Genomic DNA, 22577 nt, shown 5'->3' on the forward strand with positions numbered 1-22577 from the left:
ATTAAACATTTGTAGTAAATAGTGTAGTCATTTTGATTTTAGAAGTTTCATTGAGTTGGAAGAAATATAAATATTACTGATATAGTAACTGAAAAATAAAAATAAAAAAAAGAAAGACTGTTGTTTGGTAGACTGAATCCCACTTTGAGAGAAAGGCAGGATTTTAAATAAATAAATAAATAAATAAATAAATAAATAAATAAATAAATGCGTATAGCACATATTTCACATTTGCACAAATATTCCATTGTAGAACTTCTTTTTATATAATGCAGTGATTGCTGAGGGAGAAAAAGTACGTCAGAATATATTATGCAGTTAAGATGAACAATTTATTGTATATACAGTTAAGCAATTGCACTGTTTTAAAGAAATGAGTATGGTAACTAAAACAGATTTAGCATGAATAGTACAACATACACAAACTAGACTTTTGTTAACTTAAAAGATCACAGAACTTGAAATAACAGACAGATCACATTATTACCCAGGACAGTAAAAAACTGTACAGTACAAGCAACACATTACAATAAATTATGATCAGTGAGGCAGTCTTTGATTTGAGACAAAAAGGACAAAAGGGAGGGTATTAAAATCTCATAAATCCACCATATCGCTTCTCCATCTCTGGGACCTCTTTGGAGTAACTTTCTCCATCTTCATCTGAAGGAAGAAAAGAATCAGCAAAGCGTTTAAGAAATCCACCATATCGTTTCTGGTAGTCTAGCCACCACTCTGGCCTTCCTACTCTTCTCATGAAGCCACCATATCTCTTTTGCAGCTCTTTGGCTTCATCCTCTGATTCTGGACTACGCTTGATGCTTCTCATAAAGCCTCCATATCTTTTGATGATTTCACCATCGTTATCATTCAGGTCCCGATAATGCCCTATTTCAGCATTTTCCCCTGTTCCAAGAAGCTCCTTCAGCAGGTCAGAGGAATTTGCCAAGGCATCGTCATCTGAGTCCTTCTTCATAAACCCTCCATATCTTTTAGCAAGGATTTCTCCTCCATTATGCTCCTCCTCTGGTTCTATATGGTAGAGCTCATCCATCTTCTTCATGAACCCACCATACCGTTTCATGAACCCGCCATATTTTTTGGCTAGCAAATGACTTTCATCCTGTTTTGTGTTGTCCCCTATGGCACCATTGCCTTCCTGGGAAAGATCCAGTTTAGTTAGTTGAAGGAGTTCTTTGCAGGTTTCCCAGGCTTTGGCGGAAGGCAGCTTTCCTTCACATTCTAGTGTACATGCCTGAAAAATATTGTGATTTACACATGCGTGTTAAAATATAAAGAAATAGATATTTGGTATGCCTTCTTATTTATTAAACACCTAGGGAAATACATAAGCCTATGTTTCAGAATATATAGTAACTGATGATACATTATGCCCCCCTATTAAATTTTGTGATAGGAAAGGGAAAATCATCATGGTCCATGTTAATATCATTTTAAAAAAGTGCCCCAAGTGGATTTGAAACAATGCTAGACAAATGCACAGCTGTAAATATTTTAGTTGCAATTGGAGATGCATCACACTTTGCAAATATAGATATTTATTTCTTAAATATTACATGTGCTGTTAGGCATAGAGCTAGGGATAACACTATAATATGTAATGTTGCTTGGAAACACAAAGGAAAGTGCATCAAATCAAAGGAAAGTAAATGTTCATCCAACTCCCCACTGAAAAAAATGGCTTCTCCACCCGCTTCATCTAATGCAAATGGAATTCTTCTAAGTGCTATTTTGAATCCAGTCCAGTGAGTCAAATCCAAACTTAGTCATGCTTACACTTCAGACTTACGGAGCACACTAGTCAGGATTCATTTAAGTCTCATTGATCTGAATGCATTTGCTCTAAGCATGACTAAGTCAGAATCCAACCCATTTTTATAGTGTTTCCAGGTAAGTAATTTGTGCAAACTGATATTCAAACTGATTCTGGAAATAAATCAGAATTCCTTTTGCATTCTTACTATATTCCTGTTTCTTCCATCTGTTTGGCAGCTGCCTACAACTCAGCTCCCACAGAAGGGCAGCTGGAATTTACTATAGAATATTTGCATCTCTGCACATCTCCCATGTCTGCAATTCAGAAATCTTGCATGATTAAGTTTTATAGTTGTAAGTATAAATCATGTTCCATTTACAGTTAATCTCAGCAGAGATGTGAATAAGGCTCAGAGCATCACAACATATTTCAAAGTATTGAAATACTTAGCATCAGACTCCAGGCAAGCAGTAGTGTCACCAGGGTTGGTTTTATCTGGCATGGTAACCCATGGTGCCACCCCCCACATTGTCCTCCTCCCGTACCAGACCATACAGAATCCTTGGTAATGTTTTTTTCTGCTAATGTTACTCATAAATCATAATTCCTACATATCACTGAATGTTCTGTGTGGCAATAGGTGTGACTTAAACAACTAGCAAAATTTATAATTTAAATTACACAATCTACAAATAATGTATATAATCATGTATAAGTCTAGAAATTTTAGTCAAAAAATTGACCCAAAAAACCTGAGTCGACTTATCCATAGGTTAATGCAAGTACTGTACTTTAACTCTTACTTTAAAAAAAGCAAGCATCGCCTATTAAAAGCAAGCATCACATTGACTTCCCCTCTACTTTCTCATCCATCCAACTTTTAGGGAGAGTTATGCCTGCTGGAATTTTGTATGTTCTTTGACATTGTTTTCCTTTTCTTCATCCTTTACATCCTTTGTTACATGCCCCTAAGTCATATTAAAATCCATAATTCTTATACACGAGGTTGACTTATAGTCAAGTATATACGGTAATCTAAATGTATTTACATGAACATAGTTTCATCTGGTGAAAGTGAAGATTTGGTATGATGTGATTTTTAAAAAGAAAATTACACACACACACACACACACATATCCTGGAAACCTCTCATTTCTTCCCCCAATGAATCTCGCCCCACTCACACCATCTCTTCCATTGAGTTCCAGCATTTTAAAGGGATGAGGTGAACACCACCTCCTGTTTCTGCCAAAAGGAAGATGTTTAGGGAGCAGTACTACCTCCCCACCCTTATGGTGTCACCTAGTGTGGTCAGCACCTTCCTAGTGATGCCCCTGCAGACAAGCTCACAAAGATCATGCCTAATGTCTTTCCTTTGTGTTGGAGGGGATGTGGCAACAGAAGTACCTTAAAACACTTCTGGCTTGAGTGCCCTAAAGTTAACACATTTTGAACAAGGCCATGTTGCTAATTATTAATATAACCCACCAGAATGTTATTTGGTGCTGTGCCCTATTCCTCTTATCCATCTTCCAAAGTGAAAACACACATTTGCACAACAGGGAGCTAATGCCATTTTTGCTTTTGGTAGCATGTATGGAGATAGCCCAACACCGGAAGATGCTCAACAATGTCTATACATTCTTGGCTGGACAGAGTCTGGTCAATTGCTCTGGCTGGGAGGCTTACTTATAATTTAAAATAACTCGAGGTATAAAGATAAAAGATAATTTTGAACATGTATAGTTTATCTTTACTGTATATGCTAACAAAGAGACTTCTCCATAGGGGTTTCCACCTTCCCTGATGAGATTTTGGAGAAATACTTTTTGAATGGGAACATACAGTACATTGGCCTGTTACAGACTGCCAGAATAAAGCTGCTTCGAGTCTCTTTGGAGGTATGCTGTTTAAATGATGCATGGGCCCTAAGAGTCTGGAGGTCGCGCCAAAGCCACACTCCATTCCTAAGCACTGGAGTGCAGCTTTGGTGCAGCTTCTGGATTCTTTGGACCCATGCATCATTTAAATAGCATACCTCCAAAGAGACTCGAAGCAGCTTTATTTTGGCAGTCTGTAACAGGCCTTTGTTGTTCAAATGTGAGACTGGATTATGCTAGTTACTGTTTGCTGGGTTGTTATGATATTATTTCAAGGTACACCTTGTGAATATTAAACTCTGATATCTTTTATAGCATTATGTGAATTGACTTATTTGCTTATTGTCCTCTGTGTAACTGATGCAGAGGGACAATGTGGTAAGTGGCCACTTGGGTGGGGTGATTTTACTGATTATAATAAAACAGCTGAGTGCGGAGTTAATATGCTATTCTGAATGTACAGTCTTTTAAAATTATCCAAAAAATATAGATTCTTCAGATTTTGAAACTGACTAGATGTTAGAATACTGAATAAAGGTGATTATAGCAAGTATTATGGCCTGAATCCTATTAGTATTCCCAACTAAAGTAGACTCATTTAGTAAATAACTGAATGGTGAATCAACATTTATGTAACTCCTATTGAATCAATGGGTTCACTGTAGTCAGGACTACCAACAGGATTCAGGTTTAAAACAGTAGAATATATGTTTAAACCAATTTCATTCTGCTTGAATTGCCTGTTCCAACATCAAGCCAAATTTTAAGTTCCAGCATGTAATCTGTGAATACCTTAAAATGGAATGTAATATAGAACATAGTGTTTAATTTTTGGTGTTTAATTATATCTTGCTAATTTATAGATATTGTATTCTCAAATACTATTTAAATTGCTTGCTAACAAGTATTTTAAAAAGGTGATCTAGGTAGCATAGTAGAGTGGTTTGAGCTATGTATCTGGAGACCAGGATTTGAATCCCTACTTGCCATGGAAACTCACTGAGTGACCTTTGGCAAATCACATTCTTTCATCCTCAGAGGAAGGCAAAGTCAAACCCTCTCTGAACAAATCTTACCAAGAAAACTCTGTGATAGCTTCACATTAGGGTAGCCATACATTGGAAATGTATTCAAGGTACACAATAACAACAGTGTCTGAACAGACTCTTTTTATAGGTCTTTACCATTTCAATTCTTCGATTCTGTGATATGATTTCATGTATTTTTACTCAAAGTTTGCTCCCAAATAAGGCAATTTAGAGCACACTTTTTGCTTCATTTAGATATTAATGAAATTCCTTATCCTTCAGCTTACAACAATATAACGTTAAATGGTGCTTTTACTGGCATGAGTACCTTCTAGGCTGTATCAAGAACACTATGGTGATGCTTTCCAGCTTGTCTTTTCAATATTAAAAAAAAAAAGCCAATTTTTGCCTTTGCTACATGCTTATTTTCTGTGTTGTCACTTCTTTGCAGTGACTGTTGCAGTTTTGTCACATTAGTCCTGGCTATATAATATCCTTCTAGAATGTATAGTTACAAATAAAATAATGAAGAATAATATTTATTTATTTAACTTATCTCGACCATTCTTCCAGTATGACTCCCAAGGTGACTCACAATGTAAGTTATATAAATACAATTGAACTATAGGGATCATAAAATGCTCAAGTGAAATAAATGGAATGTTCTTGAAGCTATAAAGAAATAAAAACTACCAATTTTCCGTTTGAAATTGTATATGGAAATGAAGAAAGATGGTACTTCTTTAAAAATACAGTATAGCCTTTTGCATTTACTGTATTATTTATTTAAAAATATAAGTTTACAACATCACACTCTCTAGCAACTTCAGTCAAAAATTGGGATGGGCAGTTCCTGGCTCCTGCAATGTGAGTATAATAATTAATGATGCTTCCAGATGATGTATTTATGATGCACTTGCACTGCCACATTCATAGCATTTTATGGAGGCCAGGCCGTGTATTGAATTTGCAGCCTTTCTGTGCTGTACCATTGCTTCTCCCTTCCTTTTTTCCGAGCACAAAATAAGTTAATAGTAGAATATATAAAAATGATTTTTGATTGTGATAATGATAGAAACCAGCCATCTGGAAGCACTCCAAATAGCTAATGATTTTTTCTCTCTCATGTTACACAAGGCGTGAAGGCTCAGTGCACAGGCAAAGGTGTGTTTCTCTGTGGCTGTCGTTCAGATCGCTTGCTGAATTATCAGTTGGAAGCCTAAGTGATTATTTTACGGAACCCATGAATTTTTACATAGTCTATTTCGTTACTTTCCTTCTTTGAACAATAGAGCTTTCTTCCTCCCATAACATTTAGAAGGTACTTTAAAAACCAATCTCAGTTTGTGTCAGACTGGAATGGGGAGATCCGAGTCAAGTACTTATTCTGCCATCACTGTATGGCAATGTCCCTTCTCTCAATCTAATTTAATTTAAATCATGTACATCCCACTGAGGTATTTGGAAGAGTTGTGAGATACAGTGTAATAAACACCTATAAGGTGTATTCCATAAAAAAATACCCACTAAAGACAAAACCCAGCCTAGGGTTTTGACCTAGTATTATCTAGGGGGACTGCTGCATGAACAACAGAAATTTAATTGTCTTGTGTACACATGGTCCTGGGCCATACTGTTTTAAGCAACCAAACACCAATTTAGTTTATCCCCTGCCAAAAGGATCAACACTTCCATGTATATTTTTGATTAAACCATATAATCCAAATCACAGATTATCTCAGTCAGACAACAGAGGAAGTTCCCAATTGTTCAACGAAGCCATGTTCAAGAGGAAAGGATAACCCTGCTCAGAAGAACCAAAGACCAGATTCAAATGGGCATTATATAATGTTAAATATATTTAAACTAAAAAGGGACAATTGGTCCTTTAGCTGTGCCTGCTGAACCTTTCTGAATCATGATCACCTTCTCATTTCTCACTCCAGATGACTAAATGGCCCTTGACTCCTCTTGCTGAATCCTCTTGCCCAGTCCTTTCATCATAGTAGAACCTTCATTAGATCAAAAATTCTCTACAAAACCCCTAAAAACATCTCTGTTCTACCACTATAATGGGTTGAATATAACACAGAAGACAATAATGATCCATGAGAATGAAGTTTTCATTGTTCTTGCCAGTCTTGGGCACAGGTGTCATGACACCCATAGCCTTTATGCAATTTAAGGTTGCAAATGTTCCATCATACCCAGTACAAAAAGAATTCTTAGCCCTTCTGCTTCATTCCCTGTGTCCAAGAGTCACCTAAAGATTGCATAACTTGTCAAGCAGGGTCTAGTATTTAAACAATGACAAAGGTAGGAGTTCTCCATGGTGCTGAATTAATTGGTCAGTCTATGGAAAAGTAGAGGGATATAGTGTTCCCTGAAACAATAGATTTTAGGAATATTTATATTTAGGAATATGGATATTTATTAATCAATCATAGAATTAGGCAATTTAAATATTAGGCAATATCAATAATATACATTCTATATAACTAAAATAAAGTTTTGCTAAAGGGTGAAAGGTGCATGCTTAAGCATACTTGAGGAAAATGACATGTCTCTAAGGACATATGTTTAAAATCACATGTACTTTGTATTGTTAAACCAGAATAATTACCTCTTCCACACTCAGTTTCACTGACACAAATTAGAACCAACATATTACACATCAAGATATGTAGGCAATGCCATTGGAATATTATTCAACCACTCTTTAAGGATAACTAAAATGGCTAATCAGCATTAGTGATCTACACAATTTTGAGATTTGTAATTGTCTTATCTCAGCAAAGCTTTTTATACTAATAGATGCTTTTGTATACCTTGGTTTTGTAAGAGTTGAAATTTCCATAAAACAAAAGAGTTGATTCTGCTTACCAGGGGGTTGATATCTGCATGGTATGCAAATTGGTGAGTACAAGATGCACAGTCCTTGCTACATTCTGCCCGAACAGTAAGGATGAGGCATGTGCTAAAAGCCAAGAGGAAGAAATGACATCGCAGAAGCAATGTCATGGTCTGGAATGGGGGGAAAAAGGAAAACAAAGTACTGAGAGGTTAATCCAGGCACAGTCATTTGATTTCGTGTTCCAAAAAACATATTGTGGTACAAATTCATATACAGTACTAAAGAACATTAGTCTGAAAGAGCTCTAACTATATATACAGCGACTACAGTCCTTACATAAGTTTGAACAAATTTGTTGACAGTCAGGTCCCATTGATTACAATGGCACAGACCTCCAAGGAAGGGCAACGAGGGTCACAGCATTAACATCTGTGTGACACTTGTTTATTAATCAGTCATAGAATTAGGCAATTTAAATATTAAATATCCAGTATCAATAATATATAGTCAATATAACTACAATAAGATTTCTGATAAAGGGTGAAAAGTGCATGCTTAAGCATATTTGAGGAAAATGATGTGTCTCTGAGGATATATGCTTAAAATCACATGTACTCTATTGTTAGAATACAAAGTTAGAATTGTTTTTTGTTGCTCTGAAACACCAGAACATTAGCATTCAGTTTTTTGTTCACTGGGGCTGTGGAATCTTGCATTCCTTTGCTGCCTATTTATGTGAAATACAAGTGAAATGGGCTTACAGATTTTTAACTATTATTTATCAGCTGTATTTATATCTCACAGCTCTTTTATGAGAATAAGATGGTGCACATGGTTCTCTTCCTTCCCACTTTATCCTGCCCACAACTCTGTGAGACTGATCAGCTTGAGAGAGAGAGAGAGAGAGTGGGGGGGGGGGGGGAGAGGGAGAGAGGGAGAGAGACTGATCTCAAGCCATGCAGATAATTTTACAGGTCAGCCACATCATTGCAACATTACACCACACTAATACTATGAGGTGCAATAAGGCTTTGTTGCTGTTGCACCGTAAAGCTTGACATGATATGTCTGCCCAGCACCTTTCTGGCTCCCGAACAAGGAATCTGGGTAGTTGGACTTTGATGGAATTAAAGACCCTAAGACCACATTACAGATGCATAGACTCAATCATTGAAGCCATGGTGCAAAAGCTGAGCAGAGCTGCTGATGGCCAGGGCTCATGGATGTCTCTCACTCTTAGAGTTGAAGCCCAAGAGATATCAAATAACAACAAAACAGCAAATGAGAACCAATTTTCTCCAAAACTACTGTTTCCAAGATTCTTTTGAATAAATCCTGAGAAAATGACTGCTAGCAGATTTCTGTCTGCAGCTGAGTTGTAGCTGAAATGTCTTTGCTGGGCAAAGTGGTTGAGAGCTGGCTATTCAACATTCCCTATAGGACTGTTTGCAAAGTACTCGTCTGTAGAGACCAGATAGGACAAGGACAAAAAGTATATAAAAACAGCATTCACAAGAATGCAGAAAAGAAACCCACTGGAAATTCTGTGGGACAATCTTCACAGCTTTTAAAACAATAACCAAACAGATGTGGTAGCAACCCTATGACAAAGGTCAGTCTAAGAGAGAGGGACTGGTCTGAGGGCATCCAGGGCCAGCTTCATTATTTTCTTTCTTATCCCTCAGGAAATGCTGCTAGGACTTTTTTCCCCTCACTGCTGGTGGAGGACTGCACTTGAATGGCACACAAAGGTTGCATTTACACTGCAGAAATAATCCGATTTGACCCCACTATAACTGCCATGGCTCAATGCTATCGAATTTGGAGAACTGTTGTTTGTTGTGGCACCAGAGCAGAGCACAACCAAGGACAATTCCCAGAATTCCATAGCAGCCAAAAACCACTGCCATCAAAGACTAGTTCTTTATTTAATTTTTTAAATTTTTTAAATTAAGTTTTATCAAATAACAAACTTATAAACAATAGAAATAACAGGCTTTGGGAATGAGCAAAATGAAGGATAACTTAAGAAGAAACCTGCCATACATTGTGTGTGTGTGTTAATATTCTCACCTTTTAGTAAAGAAGATAGGTGTGAAAAGAGTTACTACTCAAACCATTCTTTTGCCAGGAAGACAGCTTTTTTTTGTTGCTCCAATACTAGAATGATGCTTTTAAAAACACAACAACAATATCTAGTCCCTACAGTGGATGGAGAGGCTTCTCTTTACCTCTGTATGATCTGCCATCGTCTGCATTTCACTTCTCTTTCATACACACTGGAAGATTTTTAAGAAACATCTTCTTTGCCCCATTAAGATTGGCTAGTTGATACCATGAAATTCATACAAGTTTTATTTATTTGTCTTTTTTTTTGCTGCAAAAAGCCAAATGCAAGTAAAAGGGAAAGTCCCTGAGAAATGTAACTTTTCTTTGACAAAAGGAACCCTGAAGAAAGACCCACCTCCATCCACTCCTCAAAGGCTGCTGCCACGTTGCAGAGAAGGCCAAATAGCTAGTAAATCCTAGAATCCCATAGCATTGTGCCTTGACAGTTAAAGTGGTGGCAAACTGCATTAATTCTGCAGTGCAGATGCAGCCAGAGTCTTTCTCTAAGAGTTATACTGTATCTGTTTTCCACTTTCAAGTCTTCCTCTGGAGTTTCAGAGAAGAGCTCTGGTTCCAGAACAAACTGCCATTCCCAGAATTCCATGGCAATAAGCCCTGACAGTTAAAGTGGGGCCAAACTGGATTACTGTATTTCTGCAGTGCAGATGTACTTTTTGTAAAATATGAAACTAGGACTGAAGGAGGATGGAGTGGATGGAAAGAAGGATAATGGTATCCAAACTGAGATGCCTGACAGAGGACTTTGGAAGAACGACTACCGGCTACCTTTACTCCCATCTGCACTGTACAAATAATGCAGTCTGACACCATTTTAAGTGTTGCCGCTCCATCATATGGAACCCTTCATTGCAAAGAGTGCTGGTGCTTCACAAAATGACAAACCCCTGGATCCTGTAGGATGGAGCCATTGGCAGTTCACGTGGTGTCAAACTGCATTATTCCTACAATGTAGACATACCCTCGGGCTTCTGAGGAAGAATGCCTCTGCACTGCAGAAATAATGCCGTTTGATATGGCTTTAACTGCCCTAGCTAGATGCTGTGGGATCTTAGGACTCGTCCTTTGTTGTGGCACCAGCACAGATCAAAAACTACAGATCCCAGAACTACTCAGCATGGAGCCGGGGCAGTTAAAGCGAGGTCAAACAGCATGATTTAGCCAGTGGAAAAGAGACCTTAAAAAGGGACAAAGAGAAAGCTAGGAAGGTAAACCCAGGATACATCTGCACTGTAGAAATGATGTGGTGTGACACCGCATGAAGTACCTATGGCTCCATCCTATGGAATCCTGGGATTTGCAGTTTGCTGGCTGCTCTGACCGAGAAGGCTTAATAGCTCACCAAACCCTAAGAATTCCACAGCATTGAGCCATGGCAGTTAAAGTGGGATCCAACCACATTAAAACTGCAGTGCGGATCGGAAAAGAGAAAAAGAAAAGTCAGAAAAGAACATGGGAAAAAAATCAGTTTGGAAAAAAGAAAAGGGAACGTTGGGGAGCTCCCCCTTTTCCCAGGACTGGTCCTCCATTTCAGCATTGCAAAAAAAGCAGGCATTTACCATCACAGGAGTATTATTATTATTATTATTATTATTATTATTATTTGATCATGCCCCACGTTTGTGTTGCAAGCCCTACCCGTTTTGGGATGCCTTGAGTCCTCCTTGGCGGTGAGGAGGACATCTGATCCTCTGGGAGAGAGAAGATCTGGGTAGCTAATGGAGGGCACTTACCTTTCTTCTCCTTCGGGAGTCAGCTTAAGGTGAAGAGCAGTCCAAGGGGAGCCTCCGCTGCGAGGGCCTGATTAGCGCTTGCTGAGCGAGCGGATGCCGCTTGAAGAGCTCCGCTGGGAAGAGAGGAAGAGGCGAGGATGAGCACGGGGAAGAGATAGGCGAAAGGCGACGCAGGCTGCAAAGGGATCTTGGAGCACCTGTGAGACGAACTGAAAAGAGTTCATCTCAAAGGTGTCTCCAAGATCCCTTTGCAGCCTGCGTCCCCCCAAACTTTTAGATCTTGAAATCCTACAAAGTGCAAAGGCTTCATCAAACTCACCAAAGATGGGAAGGCGCCTCGTAGTTGCTGCGTCGTCCTCCCAGTTCTCCCGCACAACCCGAACCCAGAGCAGAGGGGCAGAGGCAGACTTTATAAACTAGTCCAAAGCGAGGATCGCGGCGCCTTCCCCAATCGCGTCCAGCCTCCCGGTGACGCAGCCCCTGCGACATCCAGCAGGAGGAGGTTTTTTTGGGGGGGGGGGTTGGACTCATCTGCCTGAGGCCACGACAGGGTTGCTCCCCTGAGAGCGTGTGGGTCGATGTGCTACTCCTCCCCTCCTCCCTCCCTTCCTCCTCCCTCTCTCAGATCTGGCATGTTGCCTTCCAAGGAAGCACGCTTCCATCTTTGTCCTCCATTTCAGCCTTGGGTCCAGGAGGGATGTCCAAAGGTCCTCCCTTGTGAGCAGGGTTGGGCATTTCTAGCTTCCAGTCTGGATGTGGCAGAGAGCTGGGGCTGTCTAGCCTGGAGAAGAGAAAGTTCAGAGGCGATAGGATAGCCCTGTGTCAGTATTTGAAGGGATGTCATATTCAGGAGGGAGCTGACTTGTTTTCTGCTCCTCCAGAGATAGGACCTGGAGCAATGGACACAAGCTCCAGGAAAAGAGATTCTACCTCAACATTAGGAGGAACTTCCTGACAGTAAAAGCTCAGAGTGTGGTACAGTCTCCTTCCTTGGAGGTCTTTAAACAGAGACTGGATGGCCATCTGTTGGGGATGCTTTGATTGAGAGTTCCTGCATGGCAGGGGGTTGGACTGGATGACCCTTAGGGTTTCTTCCAAATCTATAATTCTATGATTCTATACCCCTACATTTTTTTGAACATCCTACCTTTTGCAGTGCTTGGTCCTCTTCTGGGGTGAAGACATCTGGCCAGCCTGCATTTTGTGTATGTGTGTGTGTCTTTCCATGTTCTCATATAATCATACAATCATAGACCTGGAAGAGACCCCAAGCGCCAGCCAGTCCAACCCGCTGCCATGCAGAAACTCACAATCAAAGCATCCTGACAGATGGCCATCAACCTTTGTTTAAAGATCTCCAAAGAAGGAGACTCAGAGGGAATGTGTTCCACTGTCCAACAGCTCTTACTGCCAGGAGGTTCCTCCTAATGTTGAGGTGGAATTTCTTTCCCTGTAGCTTGCACCCATTGTTCTGTGTTCTGGTTTCTGAAGCAGCAGAAAACAAGCTTGTTCCATCCTCAATGTGACACCTCTTCAAATACTTAAACAGGGCTATCATATCACCCCTTAACCTCACTTTTCCAGGTTCCTACGTCTTTCCTCATAAGGTATGGTTTCCAGGCCCTTCACCATTTTGGTGGCCTCCTTTGGATACACTCCAGTTTGCCAACATCCTTTTTGAATTGTGGTGAAGTCACTGGAAAGGAGAGGATATCCCGCCTGGTTACAATAGGAGGGTGCGGGGAATGTGGACCACACCAGGTGACCCCCTAAGAAAGGGTGACACCACTGCTCCCCAAACATCTGCCTTTGGGCAGAAAGGAGTCCGGGATGTACACCAGTATCCCTTAAAAATGCTGAAGGGATGGGGTGAGTGGAGCAAGGCTCAGTGGGAGGAGAAAGGAGAGGCCCTTTAAAAAAAATTTTTTTTGAAAATTTTAATTTTTTAAAAATCATTAAATTTTCTTTACCAAATCCCATCTGATCCAATTTCCCCTTTAACCACATGAAACTATGCACCACACATGTAAATCCAATCTGGCTGTCCATGTGACACTATAATTTCAATATGTAGCCATGTTTGGAATTTACTGTCTATACTCATGTGTAAGTCTGGAAATTTAGGTTAAAAAATTGACCCAAAAAACCCGAGTCGATTTATCCAGGGGTCAATGCAAGTACTGTATTTTAAGTCATATATGTATGTCTGTATGTACTTACAAAATCCCAGCAGGCATAACTATTTGTGCTCCTACTAAAGGCTGGATGGATGAGAGAATAGAAAGGGGTCAGTGCTATGGTGAAAGGCAAGAATTTAATCTGCCCTGGAAGCACTGACCCCCTTCTGTTCTCTCTCATCCACCCAGCCTTTAGTAGGAGCACAAACAGTTATGCCTGCTGGGGTTTTGTAAATTCTTCGGCATTGTTTTCCTTTACATCCTTCATTACATGCCCCTAAATTTTACCTTTGACTTATCCATGGGTCATATCAAAATCCATAATTATGGCCCCAAAACCTGCCCTCGATTTATATATGAGGTTGACTTACAGTCGAGTGTATATGGTAAAGATATTTTAATTTTGCTAGTTGTATATGTCATGCCACCTTATTCAGCGATATACAGGAATTACGATTGGTGAGTAACATTAATACCGCCACCTCTCACAAACATTACTAAAGTGGGAGAAATAATCCAGGTTGACCCCATTTTAACTGCCATGGCTCAGTGTTATGGAATTCTGGGAACTGGGTTTGCTGTGGTACCAGAGTTCTCTGATAGAGAAGACTAAATGCACCCCCAAATTACTATTTCTAGAATTCTATAGCACTGAGCCATGGAGGTTAATGTGGTGTCTGCTGTGTGGAGGCAGCCTAAGGCTTGTATAGTGTGGGCTGGGGTGGCACCATGAGTTAGGTGATGCCCTAATGATGCCACTGAATAGATGTCAGAGAACAGATCATCTCCTTTCTGTACACTGTCATCCTGAACCCCAATCACTGGGAAGATGTTGAATTTGATAATGCCTTACATCCCAGCTTGTTTGGAAGGGTGGGAAGCAAAACTTTATCTTAAGCTTTCATAGGTTTGCCCAACAAGAAAGTCTCTGAATCACATAGACCTCTTCCCTTCCACATAAGCCCATACCCTAATGTGGGTTCAATCTCAAGGCACATAGATTATAAAATGGGCACTGGCTCATGCCACCTGCATAAGGAGACACAGGTAGGTGAGGAGGAGTGGGCTACTGGAGGCTATTTATTTGCCTCTGGGACCTTTATGAACTGTTAATAATTAGGTGAACAAAAATTTAAAAATGTTAAGCAGAGGATGGCAATGACAAACCCTCTCTGAAGAAACTGGCCAAGAAAGCCCCATGACAGCATCTCCTTAGGGTTGTCATAAGTTGGAAATGACTTAAAGGCAGACAACACACAACAAAAGCAGAGCAAGAATTCCTGCAACTTGTTTAAAATGGGAATTTTGTCCCGTGTGGACAGGGTGATTCAATGTCATAACCACAAAGGAGAACAAGACACCGCAAAATGTAGGGCATTCAAGAAAAAATGTAGCACATTACAAAATTTTAAAAAGCTAAAAACACTAATACAAATATAAATTCATGCTTCTCAGTCATGCTCAAGATGGAAGACATTTTGAAATTCTTGCTGGACAGAAAGTTGAAATGTAGGACATGTCCTGGAAAAGGAGGACATCTGGTCACTCTTCTCATGGAGGTTTCCAGGAGAGGTAATTTGCCCAGTTTTGGTTAGAAAAATAAAGAGCAGCTCAGGGAATCTGGACAAGTTAAGGGGTTCAGAACCTGGTTTGGGGAGCACTATGGCTCCAGGGCCACACTTTGTCCATCTTGGGCTTAAAATATCCACTTTTTGCCTGGATAGGTATTTCTCTTCCTGGAAGAGGAAAGGTCTGAAAGGAGCCCTGTCACTACTGAGAGTTTCCAGAGTGAAAACTGGAGAGGGTTCCTTTACCTCTAGCAGCTGTGTAGAGGTTGGGATTTCAGCAGGTGTTGCTTGCCACACAACCAGCTTACACACAGCACAGAAGCCCTCTCCACTTTTAAGCTTGCCACTGTATTTCCTACATTGTGAAACAGAAAAACATAAATACATTTTTATTTTTAAAAAAACGGATCAGAGGATTTTTGAGCTGCCAGAGCATTAATTCTACACACCTGATGCTCAGTACCAAGGGACTAGACCAAGGAAAGGCTGCTGCAATTCATGTTCTTTTCCTGTTTTGTTGTTTTAAAAACCTGTCTCACCTGGGCCTAAAATGGCCACAAAAATTATCTGTATTCTGTCCATCCCCCAGGACTAGACAGACACTTTTGCAGATCCCGGCTAGTCCAAACTGCAAAAATGAGACATGTGTAGGAGGCCTTAGCCTGCAATACATTTGCCTGTACTAGGTGGGGGCATGCAGTACTTTTGCCTGTAATTTTTATTTATTTTGGCAATAGCCTTACCCCTATTTCTGGTTTAGCATCACAACATGAAATAGACTGTGGATGAAAATGCTACCTGTACAAGTCCATGCATGCTTCTTGCATGGACTAGGCATCCATGGCTGTTTAGTCTCTTTCTTTGGAGTCTGAATGGCTTTCCATTCCCTGCAGGTGTAACATAACCTGCTTCTGCCAAGGATAGGGTTGCCATAATTGTCCACTTTTACCAGGGACAAAATGTGGAACAAATTCAAGACCAAGTGCCAGGGAGGTAAATGGCCAGTTTCCTATGTGAGTTGGCTGCAAATTATGAAATATGTCAGGAAAAGCATGAAAGTTTCCAACTGCAGGAACAAAAAAGAGGAGGCTTGACTTGGAGGCTTGTTGAACAGGAAAGCATCAGGATGGCTGTTAGCTCCCAGTGAAAAATCTGATGAGTTAATTAACAGTTAACAGTGTGCCAAGGAGCGGGAGGGTAGAAGAGATCTGTCTTGGTGTTCAGCTCCCTGTTTTCAACCAGCGTCTTTCACAGATTATCCCTTTTCAGTTTAATACACATTAACCAGATGGTTGTTCGTGATGAGCAGAGAACAGCAGTGAGTGAGTCGCACCAAGACAGAAGTGTTTGTTGGCAAGGAGTTGTTAATAAACAAATTTAACATGCATCATTTTTGTGCCATTCCAAAACAAGCTTTCTTGTTATTCATACAGACCCAGCAGCTTTGATTAAATCTCAGAAACAGCTACAGTCACTACTTTTTTTTTTAAAAAAGGACTTTTTGATCAACAGAGAAATAAGCAAATCCCCAAATATCAATGGTTCAGAGGTATGAGGTGTGAACTGATTCCTGGACAGATTGAATATCGTTTCTTATTATTCAGAGCACACACACAATATCTATATCTATATTTATCTATATCTATTTCTATGTATGTATGTATGTATGCCATATATGTAAAAATGTAAGAACCAGAGACTGCCTTCAGTTTGAGTGTTTCTGAGATGCACATAAACCCAGTGGTCAGACAGAAGCAGAATAATACTGGTTAGGAGAGTCTCTGTAATATTTCTAATCCACAATAAACATGATAGCTACGGCAAGTGAACTCATCGCTCATGTTTTAAAGCACACATTTTCATTGTTCTACAAGATTCTTCAAGTCCAAAATTCTAGCTTCCTCAATGATTTTATACACTGAGTGTCTATTTTAATAAGCAATCAAATGGATATATAAAAAACACGACCCCTTTTGTGTCTGTTGATGGACCTGTGCCTGAAAATGTGACTATGGGTCTAATAAGGTATTTAGGAAGAGAGAAAATGATCAAATGCTTTTAAAGTATACTGGTTTTGGAAATTTAACTTAGAATTTTAATACTGAGGTTTGGTCCTTTCCCTCCGTCACCAGTGTTCCACTGAAATGTTTAGCCTTGCCTACTACTGGTTTCACAGCCTAGAATACTAGAACCAAGCTGTATTTATTTGTAGGGCCAGTTGATGTTCTCTGACTACTTCCATAGTGAACGGTCATTATGCGTACCTGGTATATGAACACTGAAGCATTGTCTGAGGACTGCTCTGGTGGTCATGTGGCCATCATGACTGCACCGAACGCTGTTACCTTCCCACTGAGAAGTGGTACCTATCTACTTGCGTTTGCATGCTTTCGAACTGCTAGGTTGGCAGAAGCTGGGGCTAATGACAGGAGCTCACCCCATCATGCAGCACTCGGGCCTCAAACTACTAACTTTCCAAACTTCTGATCATCAGAACTGGCGTCTTAACCACTAAGCCACTGCATCCCCTATAACATTACTATAACACACTATAACATTTCATGCGTCTGAGTTTACATTATAACAAAAGTTTACATTATAACCAATTCATGAGTTTACACTATAACAAAAGTTTACATTATAACAAAGTCATGCCAGAGACTGTGTAATTGCTATGCAGACCTTATATGAAAAGGGATATCCCTAAAGGACCCAAGTCACAGCTTCTGATGGCATTTATTCTGTATTAGAATTCATGTTCATGATACAATAGACAGATGGTTGATAAGCCTGCTCCAAACCTGAGGATAAAAGAAGTGAATGTCAAAGATACAGACATCTGTGCTGAAAACAAAAGAAAGAGAAGGAACAGGTTCACTGGGCCATTGTGTCATAGCCATAATTTAAGGAGGAAAAAGAGAAGGAAGGCAGGACACTAGAAGGCCCCATCCCAGCAAAGACCCGACACACTGCTAAAAATTAAAACATCTTAATAACAACTATGGAGAGCCCAATGTATTTGGTATGGTATGTACTTTCCTTAGAGGCAAAAGCACATAATGTGTTATATTTCAGTAGGACATGTTGACAGTGTGCTCAGTTGAAGTATAGCAAGTTATATTCCTTTCTCCCAAGGAAAGGTATATATAACATAACCCTGGGAATTTCATACCTGGTGTTTAACTGCCTTGCATCTTAGTGCTATTTTGAAGCTTTGCCCTCCTCATTTTGCCTTCTAGCTACAGTTTGAGGACACAAATGAAATGGAAAAGCCTGCAGTGTTTTGGTCTTAGCTGCCATGAGCATTCTTTTGACTGCATATTATAAGTTGCTACCTGCCTTGTTTGCACCAGTCTACCCACAAGAGGGCACTCAACCCCTTACAGGAGATGTTAAGAACAAGCCTGTTCTTAAGGGCAAAGAGTGTTTAGTCAGTCCAGTCCAGACCATGATTGGAAATGATATACTAGGGCTCAATGCTTGGGTCACTGCTCATAATATTTGGAAGCGTTAGTGCATGAGTGTTCACATTTCAAGGAGACAAGCCATAGCTTAGTGGCAGAGAAGGTCTCCAATTCAGGTCAAAGATGGCAAGGTTCAGAAAGGCCCCCACCTGAAACATTGGAGAACCACTACTCTGAGATATTGGAGCATGTGAATAAGTGTTCTTGTGGGACTGGTATAGATGGACCAATAAACGGCGTCAAGCAGTGTCAAGTGTTCTGTAAAACAGGTATATGCACACATGGGCACACTCATATCTGTCTTCATATTGAGTTGAGAAAATGGCTTATACTAAGTCTGGATTTGTCTTTATCTAGTTCAGCGTTATATATTGTATATTCAGCAGTTATATGGTTTCTTTAATTTGCCCTCCCAATAATTTCTGATCTGACTCCACCAGGTTTTGAACACTGTCAATTTTTAACTTACAAATTTACCAGCAGTGGACTGTGTAATTAAAAAAACACAATCCTTAAACTTATGTAAGTATGGAAAGATTGGTAGGATTCTGCAACAATACCCTTGTGACACCTATTTACCTGACTAACAAATCCAGTGTCTAATTTATTATGAAGTCTTATGATTTAAAAAAATATCCTTTTGTATGTATGTAAATGTTATCAATAAAATTGAATGGATGTAATATAAACCATGCAGAAAAGAGTATTTCATGAACTCCAGGTATCATTAAATGGGAGGAAACAGTCTCTATTTCTACTAGCCCAAACCACAACCATTAGTAAGTCGTGCATCTTTTAAATAATGTTTCTTCTGTCTGTAAAGAAATATGTTTTATTGCCATTTCACGCAGGCAATTACACAGAAAAATTAGTCTTGTACTTGCATTTGCAAAATAATGATTGCTGGGGAAAAAAAGTGTTAACTAACACTCTAACCACTTCATGTATCTTTTCTTTGATAAAACAATGTTTGTCATTAAGATTAATTACACTGTGTGCTTAAAAGAATAGGTAGGCAATTAAATACAGTAAGCATCAGGAGAAAAAAAATGAACAATGCTTTAAGTTATCATGCCTTTCCAAGGCAAATGAAGTTATAGCTCATTATATTCTGCACTGATTGGGCCTTATCTGGAGTACTGTGTTCAGTTCTGGGCATTTCAGGAACAATATGACCTTGGGCAGGTCACACACTCTCAGCCTCCGAGGAGGGCAAAGGCAACCCTTCTCTGAACAAATTTTGCCAAGAGAACCATGTGATAGGTTTGACTTATGGTTGCCATAATTTGGAAATTACATGAAGGCACACAACAGCCATAGACAAGATGGAGCCAGTTCAGAGAAGGGCAACAAGGATGATAAGAGATGGAGAACAAAACATGAAGAAAGGTTATGGGAGTTGGACATGTTCACCCTGGTGAAGAGAAGACTGAGGAGACATGATTGTATTTTTTAAACATCTAAGGGGCTGTCACAGAGAAATAGAGCAGATTTGTTCTCTGCTGCTACAGAGGGTAGGATCAGATCTAATGGTTTTAAATTACAGGAGGGTGGATTTTGACTGTACATTAGAAAAAAACCTTTTGATGGTAAGAGCTGTTCAACAATGGAATCTATTACTCAGATAAGTGTTAAGTGGTGGTAAGTTCTCTTTCTCTTCGTCTGGACAGCTGCCTGCTGGGGATGCTGTAGCTGAATTTCCTGTATTGAACAGGGTGAATGGGTTTGGCCTTGGCCCATCTCTATGATTCCAGTCTAAATTTCTGTTCATCTTACAGTTATATTAAACCCATACTCTTAGTATGGGCAGGGTAAAATAAAAATAAAACATCATTAAGCACATATTGAATTTTGCTTTATTAGGTGTGATGGCAGGTCTAAATACCCAACTTGATCCAGTTATGTCCACAAAGTTTCTGAGTGCAGCAGCAGGCAAGATCTGATGGGTGAGGAGCTGTCGGTATGATCTATCATGAGCTCATTCTCCTATTGAGGTACCCTGCCCAACAATCACTAATGTTTTGAATGTATACACCTGGAAATAGGGCAATAAAACACCTACTGCCCAACCGTTTCCCTTCCTGAACTGCTAGGAGGTGGTCTCAGATGGTGTTAATCCTCTTCTTACTTATTGTATTGGAAGATTTTAACATCTTGAGGCAACCTCACAATGGCTTCCATACAACCATGGACCTGCCTCAATATCAACCCTACACATGTAGCAGGCCACACTGCTGATTTGGTTTTTGTTGGTCAGGATGATGGTGATCTAGGGGGTAGAGGAGTTTGAAAGAACTCGATAGATGATTGAGTTCAGATTTGCTGGGACTTTGCTGAGAAGAACTGATTTGTAGGAGTGGTGAGCTCATTAAAGCTTTTGATTCAGGACTTGATCCACAATTTTAAAAAGGATGTGGAGAAACTGGAGCGTGTCCAAAGGAGAGCGACTAACATGGTGAAGGGTCTGGAAACCATGCCCTATGAGGAACGACTTAGGGAGCTGGGGATGTTCAGCCTGGAGAAGAAAAGGTGGCCTTGTTTAAATATTTGAAGGGATGTCATATTGAGGAGGGAGCAAGCTTGTTTCCTGCTGTTCCAGAGACTAGGACCCAGAGCAATGGATGCAAGCTACAGCAAAAGAGATTCCACCTCAATATTAGGAGGAACTCCCTGACAGTAAGAGCTGTCCGACAGTGGAACACACTCCCTCGGAGTCCAGTGGAATCTCCCTCCTTGGAAGTCTTTAAACAGAGGCTGGATGGCTATCTGTTGGGGATGCTTTGATTTGCATTTCCTGCATGGCAGGGGGTTGGACTGGATGGCCCTTGTGGTCTCCTCCAACTCTATGATTCTATGATTCTATGAGCATGCTGACCTGGCTCATATGAAGCTGGGGGGGGGGGGGTACTCTTTCCCAGCTTTGTCCACCTGGGGGAGTAGGGATTTGGAGTTGCAGTGGTCTATTGAGGGCTCATCTCCCTAGATGCCCTGTCCCACAGTCTGCTGGATATGAGTGTGTCTACTTAAAGACTGGTGACCAGGACAGAATGGGGATCCTGTTGGTGTCCAAACCATCCCACTGCTCAACAGGTGGCTCTCCTTATCCACAGATTGTTTATACACGGATTCAAGCTTCCACAATTTGAAAATATCCCAAAAAAGTATAAATTCCAAGTATCAAATCTTGATTTTCCCATTTTATATAAGGGACACCATTTTGATATGCCATTGTATTAATGAGACTTGAACATCCATGTATTTTGTTATTCATGGAGGGAACCAAGCCCCAGTGGATAACAAGGGCCCACTGCATTTATTTATTTATTTAACAGGCTTATATCTACCATTATACCAAAAGGATTCAAGGTGGCTTACAATAATTTTAAAAGATAGAATTAAAACATTAATTATAAAAGTTAAAAAATAATTAAATAATACTAATATTAAAGCATGAATTAAAAACAGCACAGTTAAACCAGTTTTATTTATTTATTTTTATTTATTATTTAAATAAAATTTATTATTTATTGAAACCTTAAGACAGCAAACCACACTACATAAATAAAATTCACCCACTAAAATCCTGCCTAAATAAAAATGTCTGGTGAAAAGAGAGGAAGGAGGGGCTGACCTGGAAGGGAGTTTGGGATCAGCCAAGGAGTAGGCCCTCTCCTGAGTCCTCAATGGCTGTGCCTTCAAAGGTGGTGGGACTGAGACATAGCCCTCCCTTGCCAATCTTAGCACTCAGGTGGTTTTGTATAGGGACATACAGTCCTTCATATAGTCTGGATCCAAGCTGTTTAGAGTTTTAAAGGTCAAAACCAACACCTTGAATTCTGCCCAGAAATGAGCTGGTAGCCAGTGCAGCTGTTTCAGCAGGAGAATCACACGATTCTTCGAGCCAGCCCCAGGCAATAGCTTGGCCACAGCATTTTGGATCTGCTGAAGTTTCCAAACAATTTTCATGGG

At 40.0% G+C, this 22577-nt stretch overlaps 1 protein-coding gene across 1 annotated transcript; it reads right to left on the minus strand.

Moving 5' to 3' along the window:
• Positions 1-318: 318 nt before the first annotated feature.
• PENK (proenkephalin) lies at positions 319-11853 on the minus strand. Its single transcript, XM_042464022.1, has 4 exons — positions 11719-11853; positions 11400-11512; positions 7569-7709; positions 319-1255 (listed from the first exon to the last, which is right to left on the minus strand). Exons 3-4 carry the CDS (start codon positions 7704-7706, stop codon positions 590-592), a joined length of 804 nt encoding a protein of 267 aa, XP_042319956.1. The 5' UTR covers positions 7707-7709; positions 11400-11512; positions 11719-11853; the 3' UTR covers positions 319-589.
• Positions 11854-22577: the final 10724 nt, after the last annotated feature.

This window comes from Sceloporus undulatus, chromosome 4, assembly GCF_019175285.1.
Source record: "Sceloporus undulatus isolate JIND9_A2432 ecotype Alabama chromosome 4, SceUnd_v1.1, whole genome shotgun sequence".
In the NCBI taxonomy this organism is placed as follows: Eukaryota; Metazoa; Chordata; class Lepidosauria; order Squamata; family Phrynosomatidae; genus Sceloporus; species Sceloporus undulatus.

Coding starts and splice junctions, on each gene's coding strand:
- PENK (XM_042464022.1), bottom strand. CDS start 7,706: ATGACATTGCTTCTGCGATGTCATTTCTTCCTCTTGGCTTTTAGCACA. Junction 1,256..7,568: donor ATGCAGATATCAACCCCCTG/GTAAGCAGAATC, acceptor AATATTTTTCAG/GCATGTACACTAGAATGTGA.